Source organism: Oncorhynchus nerka, linkage group LG28 (genome assembly GCF_034236695.1).
Source record: "Oncorhynchus nerka isolate Pitt River linkage group LG28, Oner_Uvic_2.0, whole genome shotgun sequence".
Taxonomy (NCBI): domain Eukaryota; kingdom Metazoa; phylum Chordata; class Actinopteri; order Salmoniformes; family Salmonidae; genus Oncorhynchus; species Oncorhynchus nerka.
The window spans coordinates 73,953,333-73,961,330 of record NC_088423.1 but is presented as its reverse complement, the minus strand read 5'-3'; the positions used below and the strand labels follow the sequence as shown (position 1 = coordinate 73,961,330).

Sequence of the window (7,998 nt, the reverse complement as noted above, 5' to 3'; positions counted from 1 at the left end):
TGGGCCTCAGGGTCTTGTCACGGTATCTCTGTGCATTCAAATTGCCATCTATAAAATTCTATTGTGTTCATTGTCCATAGCTTATGCCTGCCCATACCATAACCTCACTGCCACCATGGGGCAGTGTTCAGAACGTTGACATCAGCAAATCGCTCTCCCACATGACACCATACTCGCGGTCTGCCGACTGCTCGGTACAGTTGAAACTGGGATTCATCCGTGAAGAGCACACTTCTCCAGGGTGCCAGTGGCTGTTGAAGCTGAGTATTTGCCCACTGAAGTCAGTTACAACGTCAAGCTGCAGTAGGTCAAGACCCTGGTGAGGATGACGAGAATGCAGATGAGCTTCCCTGAGATAGAATATCTGCACAAACTGTCAAAAACTTAGGTTGTGCAAACCCACAGTTTCATCAGCTGTCTGGTCTCATATGATCCCGCAAGTGAAGAAGCCAGATTGGGAGGTCCTGGGCTGGCGCGGTTACACGTGGTCTGCAGTTGTGAGGCTGGTTGGATCTCCTGCCAAATTCTCTAAAACGACATTGGAGACAGCTTATGGTAGAGAAATGGCAACAGCTCTGGTGGACATTCATGCAGTCAGCATGCCAATTGTGCACTCCCTCAAAACTTGAGACATCTGTGGCTTTGTGTTGTGTGACAGAACTGCACATTTTAGTGGCCTTTTATTGATCCCAGCACAAGGTGCACCTCTGTAATGTTCATGCTGTTTATTCAGCTTCTTGATATGCCATACCTGTCAGGTGATTTAATTATCTTGGCAAAGGAGAAAGGCTCATTAACAGGGATGTAATCTAATTTCTGCACAAAGAAAATACATTTTTTTTTAACGTATGGACAAATTCCAGGATCTTTTATTTCAGCTCATGAAAAATGAGACCAACACTTTACATGTTGCGTTCAAATTTTTGTTCAGTGTATATTAAAAAAGACAAGAGAGAAAAATATCCCATCAACTCTTTAAAGCTGATATAATAGGAACATTTAATTTGTACATTTACAGTAATGTAATACAGTAAACAATAGCAATATTCAACAGATATAGAATATGCTACTTTGTAGAATATGGTACCAATGTTTTCAATACACACATGTCCTGTGTACTTATATTACCTGTGGTCTCACAGCCTGTTGGATCATCACTACTTAAATATGGTCAATTCAAAATCACATAGCAACTGGTTCTCTATAATCAATGAATATGAAATAAAGGCAACATCTGCTCCATATAAAAAGGTAAAAGAGAATCAAACAAGTCACTTGAGTAAGGACAGTTTCTGGTATAAAGCACTGAGTTCGGTCCTGAGTTTGCTGAAGGACGGCCGGTTCCTGGAGTCGTACTGCCAGCAGCGACACATAATGGCATACACATCTGGAGGACAGGAGTTTGGGGCTAGCATCCGGTATCCTAGGAGACGGGACAGGAGAGCATGATTGGACATCAGGTTGGCTTCACCTGGGGTTAATCCAGAGGGGTGTAATGTTTTGGACTCCTGTATAGAGCTGACCTAACTCCATATTCTACCCAGAGTCATGTCTGTTCTATACACTTCTATAATGTTGCATCTCTACTCCTAAACTAGCTACACGGACTGTCTGAGTTAACCTTGTATCCTTATGGACCTTTTTATTTTTGCACGGTCTATGCACACTCACAGAGTCCTGCACACTCACTCCAACTGCTCACTCACGCATAATATGCACATACATTTATACTGACTCGATACACACGCACACCAACTCGCATACAAGCTGCTGCTACTCTGTTTATCTTATATCCTGGTGCCTTGTCACCTTACCCCTATACATATCTACCTCCATCACTCCAGTATCCCTGCACATTGTAAACATGGTATTGGAATTGACCCTGTATATAATATGCTTATGTACTTATTGTGTTCCTCATATTTCTCGTGTTTTTTTTGTCCAGTATTACATTGCATTGTTGAGATTTGAGTTTGCAAGAAAGGCATTTCACTGCACTTGTTCATGTGACATTAAAACTCGAAACTCCTACAAAGCAAATTCTGACTCGTGTTAGAAATCTCAATGACTCGCTGTACCTTTCTCCACCTCGTCCCGTGTCTGCTGGTTGGTCATGCTGGTGTAGGGGGTGACTCCCCTGGAGAATATCTCCCATAGGAGAACTCCAAAACTCCACACGTCACTCTCCGTGGTGTACCTCCCTGAAACACAGGCAGGGGGCAGCATTGAGACAGCTATTACATTTGATGATGATCCTATTCAACTGTACTACAGCACACTATTCCACAATCACAGCCTGAGAAAAGTAGTGATAGAGTTTTGAAAATGAAGCTTCCTCTAAGCCCCAAAAGGTATGTTCTGACTTTTTTTCTGACAGAACTCTTCTATGTTTCACCAGCACTCCAACCCCAGTTCAGCGTGTGTCTGTTAGAGATGACATTTCAGAGAAATACAAAAGCAGTACACTGATCACAGGGTACGGAATGATGTCTGGGTTGACAGGTTGTTGCCGTGTTTAGTGAGTTCTCTAGCCTTGGGATATGCAGATAGAGATTTATGACTAAAGAGAGGAGGGGAGAGAGGGATGGTTGTGTGTCGTGGCCGCGGGGCAGAGCCAGATACCATAGTTGAGGGCTTCGGGGGCCGTCCATTTGACAGGGATCTGTTTGAGGCCCCCCGCGGCAGAGTAGACCCCGTCCTGCTGCTCGCGAGACATCCCAAAGTCACTGATCTTCACCCTGCTATGTTCTCCCACCAGACAGTTACGGGCAGCCAGGTCCCTGCACACAGAGACAGAGAGAGACAGAGAGAGACAGAGAGAGAGAGAGACAGAGAGAGAGAGAGAGAGAGACAGAGAGAGAGAGAGAAAGAGAGAGACCGAGACAGAGAGCCCGAGACAGAGAGAGAGAGAGACAGAGACCGAGAGAGACCGAGACAGAGAGCCCGAGACAGAGAGCCCGAGACAGAGAGCCCGAGACAGAGAGAGAGACAGAGAGAGAGAGACAGAGAGAGAGAGAGACCGAGACAGAGAGAGCGAGAGAGAGACCGAAACAGAGAGAGAGCCAGAGAGAGAGAGAGAGCCAGAGAGAGAGCCAGAGAGAGAGCCAGAGAGAGAGAGCGCCAGAGAGAGAGCGAGACAGAGAGAGCGAGACAGAGAGCCAGAGCGAGTGAAGGAAGGAAGCAAATGACAGCTGATAAATAAGTGAGAGAAAATCAGCCACTCTTGTCATCTGTGGGCTCCATGATGCAGGGTGTAGTGGTGAGCAGAGGCAGTTTGACATGCGGTGTTAGGAGGAGTGTTAGAGGGTAACGGAGGCTGGAGCATCCAGCCTGGATGTGTTCCTGCTGGGTTAATTATCCAGCACTCCTATGATGAGCCAGGAGCCAGGGCTCTGAGCCCTACGTCCTCTGCTCCTCTACTACCTCCTCAGAGACACAGCAGCTTAACACTCCTAGGGTCATTCCTACGCTATAGGCTCCAGTAACCCCTACCCACTGGGTTAACTTCACTGTCCCAAAAACCTCAATCTGTTTCATCATCTAGAATAAATTGTGCAATCAAAGGAAATGTAATCTTGTCATATTGTATGTCAGCCTTCATACAGCTCCATATCTGGGAAGACTAGATCCATCTCCCTAGCCTCTCACCGGTGGATGCATTTCTTGCTCTCCAGATACTCCATGCCAGATGCCACATTCTCTGCCATTTTCACCAGCATATTTGACTTCAGGTTGTGACCTTCACAGCGCAGGAAGGACAGGAAGTCTCCCCCTGGCAGAACACACACACTTTATTAGTCCATTGTAATGATAGAATGTACTGTAGCTGTGGTTAGAGTGTAAAGGCCCTCGATAGATTGGCTCACCCTGTATCAGCTCCATAATGATATAGATGGGTTGTTTTTGTGTGCAGACACCAATCAGCTTCACTATGTTAGGATGGTCATACTGCTTCAGGATCCTGCACAGCAGAGACAGAGAGAGAGACAGCAAGGTCAATGTGAATGAGAGAGATACTGAGAACGAGAACGAGAGAGGGAGAGAAACAGACTGACCTGGCCTCCATAAGGAACCTGTTCTTGTGTTCTGGGGCCAGGTTCTCTTTGCAGGCTTTCACAGCTACAGGGGTGTTATCAGAAAGCAGACGACCACTGTACACCTCTCCAAAGTTACCCTGGACAACAGACACACATCAGGCTTCATTCTGGAGCTTGGCCAAAACAAAAACAGAATGCCAACCTGACAATCAGAGCCTCTCATAACTCCAAACAGACATTCCACAGGTGGTGAGCTCACCCGGCCAATGCTCTGCCCCAGGATGACATCATCGTGTTCCAGAACCCACTTGTCCTGGAGGGAGAGAGATAGAGAGGAACCAATCAGAGACACCGGTGCTGCTGTTCCTTCTGAATGGGTAGAGCATTTCGGACAAACTTCTAAAACTGCATTGTGTAAAATAGTGTGTGTGTGTGTGTAGAATGGAGACCTTGTAGTGTGTGAAAAACACTGGAGCCCTTTTGATGGGCAGCATGGTGGTAGTACAGTATGTATGCAGCTCTAGACTCTAGAGAACATGTGAGTGTGGTATGTATAGCACTCTGCAGGAGGGTGGAGAGCAAGTATGAGTATGTGGATCTTGGGAGCTCATTCAAATCTGATGGATCCTAACGCTGAGACAGCTGCTACACACAGAGTGGTGAGCAGAGCAGGGGTGTTCCGAGCCCATTCGCTCCCAACATGCTCAGGAGAGTTGTAAATAGAAGCTTGCGCGGATGCAGGCACACACACAGTGTTTTGCACACACTACAAAGTCGCTATTCCACACACACAAAACATAGGCCTACAAGAACACCCCCTGACTCACACATCTCCCTCCTCCCACAGACAAAGTTAAACCCACAGGTCCACCCAACACCAGCACACAGGAACGGAGACACGGGGCCCAATAACAACACGTTTCTAGGCCCCAGACTTAATTGATGGCCGCATCGTTATTCTCAACCTGTTGGAAGCATTAACCAACAGCCACATGTCCCACAGCACAGAATGAGAAGGGCAGCTGAGGGTTTTTACTGAGATAAAATTGTACGTAATTCATCTGTAAAAGTACAACTCCCTGATAAATGAAAGGTACAATAAAAATAAAGGAGTCCATTATGTAATTACAGAACTACTAGAGAAAGATAACTCAACATGTGGGAGTGTAATGTAATCCTTATTTAGGTAAGTGAAACTAATAACGTTAATATTTAAGAAATACTTAGACAAATAAAGCATTGGGGAACCTTGAATTAAGCACAATAAAACAAAACAATGGACTTTTCAACAAAGGTAAAACAAGATCGACAACAGATTACAGTTGACCTGTGTGTGTGTGTGTGTGTGTGTGTGTGTGTGTGTGTGTGTGTGTGTGTGTGTGTGTGTGTGTGGACAGCAGGTGCGTTACCTTTAGGACAGGTCTCTTCAGGACAATGTCGGACCTCTTGGTGACATGTTGGTGTGAGGAGACCAGGTGGTTCATCAGCATGGGAACGGTGTGGAATCCATCTCCATCCAGGCGGTACATATTCTAAACACACACACTTTATAACTATACAAACTGTACAGACATGATCATATTGTAAATACACACACACACACACACACACTTTATAACTATACAAACTGTATAGGCATGATCATATTGTAAATACACACACACACACACACACACACTTTATAACTATACAAACTGTACAGGCATGATCATATTGTAAATACACACACACACACACACACACACACTTTATAACTATACAAACTGTACAGGCATGATCATATTGTAAATACACACACACACACACACACACTTTATAACTATACAAACTGTACAGGCATGATCATATTGTAAATACACACACACACACACACACACACTTTATAACTATACAAACTGTACAGGCATGATCATATTGTAAATACACACACACACACACTTTATAACTATACAAACTGTACAGGCATGATCATATTGTAAATACACGCACGCTCGCTCGCTCGCTCGCTCACTCACTCACTCACTCACTCACTCACTCACTCACTCACTCACTCACTCACTCACTCACTCACTCACTCACTCACTCACTCACTCACTCACTCACTCACTCACTCACGTCTGTGCTCTGGATAAGGAAGTGCCTGCAAGAGCCAGCCCAGTGGACAGAGAGGACATACTCCTGTTTGCCCTGACTCTGTCTGACCAGGAAGTCTCCATCACACCTCAGCAGCTCCTGGACTTCCAGCCTGGGGATGACTCCGTGGTACCAGTTCTGCTGCTCCAGGGGGCGCTCTACCTCTGGGACTGGGGACAGGGCAGGGGGCACCTGGAGGGGGTTCACACAGCAAGGTCAATGAGGGGCCAGGTAAGGAGGGACCTGGGCATGGAGCGCCCACTGTGAGACTCATTCATAAGCCATAAATTGATTTCAATGGGAGATTAGTGCGGTTTGAGATGCACGAGTCTCACATGTGTATCTCTAGATGAGATTCAGCACAGGGGAACAAACACTACGAAAGTACATCCAGTGGTGTAGTGGAGGGTAAAAAAGTCAACACAGTTTACACACCTTTTTTGCCCAGCAGTTTACACAGCTTTTGCGGAATAAATGCATTGAAAGAATAGGAAGGATCACATTTTTCACCACAACCGGCGATCAGAGTTTACCCACCAACTTTGTTACCACTACATCACAGAAGAATACATAGACAGGGTAACAATACACTGCTAAGGAGACTAGATACAAGGAAGATACAGCTACCAACAACATTGATCGGGAGATACAAAACACACTGCTCAAAAACAATACAATGTATATCTAAAGACCACACACATAGTGATTTATTTTTTTACTACAGACAACATGGCGCCAATTCAAAAAGATACTACTGTTCAGATGACATGATAAGGCATACTACAACATTGTAAACAAACATCTCTAGAGAGAAGATAGATAAAGAGGAAAGACAGATGAGAAACAAGGCGTTTTACTACTGGAGTACTACTCTGAACAGTTTGGCTTACAGAGAAAACACGGCCAATTGCTGTTTGACAAGGGAACTGTTTGACTGTCTGACTTGAGTTGTTTGAATAGACAGAGACAGATAAATCAAAGGCAGCAGGTGGGTGAAAACAGAACAGGTCCATCTGTCACAGGGGTGATCACAATGATGCCTCACAGACAATGAATGACCATAGTTGACCGTGTAGGAACATAACAGATTGTGTATGCTGCATCAGTGGTATGACCACAACTGCGTAGTATGTATGACCATAGCTGACTATTTATGAACACTGTATGTTACATCACTGACCGTGTATTTGGGTTTGAACAGACCACTAAGGTGGCCTATGATGCCGTCCACACTGACGTTTCTGAGGCCGTCCCTCTCCTGAAACAACACAGAGCACAACCATCATCAACCTCTCTTAGGAATGCTCATCACCACCAGTACCTGTGTTTATAATAACAACATGTAACAGCACTCAGAAACACAACATAATCTACAGATGAGGAGAGAATATCACAATATCACAAAACATTACAAAAATGACTAGAGTAGAGAATATCAAAGAAGAAACGACTTGTTTGCTTTAGGGCGGATCTGGATAAAACAGCACAATGAGTGAAGGAATGCACTCGACTCAACACCATGACAGACAGCAAAGTATGCAAAGCACCAAGATCCTCAATCATGCCTCTGTTTCAATAGAGATGGTTGTGTCTGAACGAGACACGAGTATAGGTTGTCCTCAGTACAGAACAGACTGGTTGAGTCAGTCGGTAGTTCAGATGCCTTCTAGTTGAACTGTAAGGTAACATAAGGGCAATTCCACGGCAGCAGAATGACGCTGGAATTTTTTTATTTAAAAGTATGCCAAACAAAAACCACTGATTGCAAAGTTAAACAAGTCATACAACTCTATGCACAAGCAGTACTTCTAAACATTTCCACAGAATT

General features: G+C 44.9%; 1 protein-coding gene across 4 annotated transcripts in view; it reads right to left on the bottom strand.

Annotated features, from left to right (window-relative positions):
* Positions 1–962: 962 nt before the first annotated feature.
* The window catches only part of LOC115112349 (tyrosine-protein kinase Fes/Fps-like), a 28,889-nt gene continuing 21,853 nt past the window's right edge, over positions 963–7,998 (bottom strand). For all 4 annotated transcript variants that reach the window (XM_029639359.2, XM_029639362.2, XM_029639361.2 and 1 more), the window contains 10 exons: positions 7,351–7,428; positions 6,153–6,362; positions 5,447–5,569; positions 4,297–4,350; positions 4,056–4,174; positions 3,867–3,961; positions 3,649–3,772; positions 2,623–2,780; positions 2,079–2,201; positions 963–1,423 (listed from right to left, as the gene is read on the bottom strand). In XM_029639359.2, coding sequence (XP_029495219.1) covers positions 1,272–1,423; positions 2,079–2,201; positions 2,623–2,780; positions 3,649–3,772; positions 3,867–3,961; positions 4,056–4,174; positions 4,297–4,350; positions 5,447–5,569; positions 6,153–6,362; positions 7,351–7,428 — 1,236 coding nt within the window. In that variant the 3' untranslated portion in view covers positions 963–1,271. The remainder of the gene's footprint in view (positions 1,424–2,078; positions 2,202–2,622; positions 2,781–3,648; positions 3,773–3,866; positions 3,962–4,055; positions 4,175–4,296; positions 4,351–5,446; positions 5,570–6,152; positions 6,363–7,350; positions 7,429–7,998) is intronic.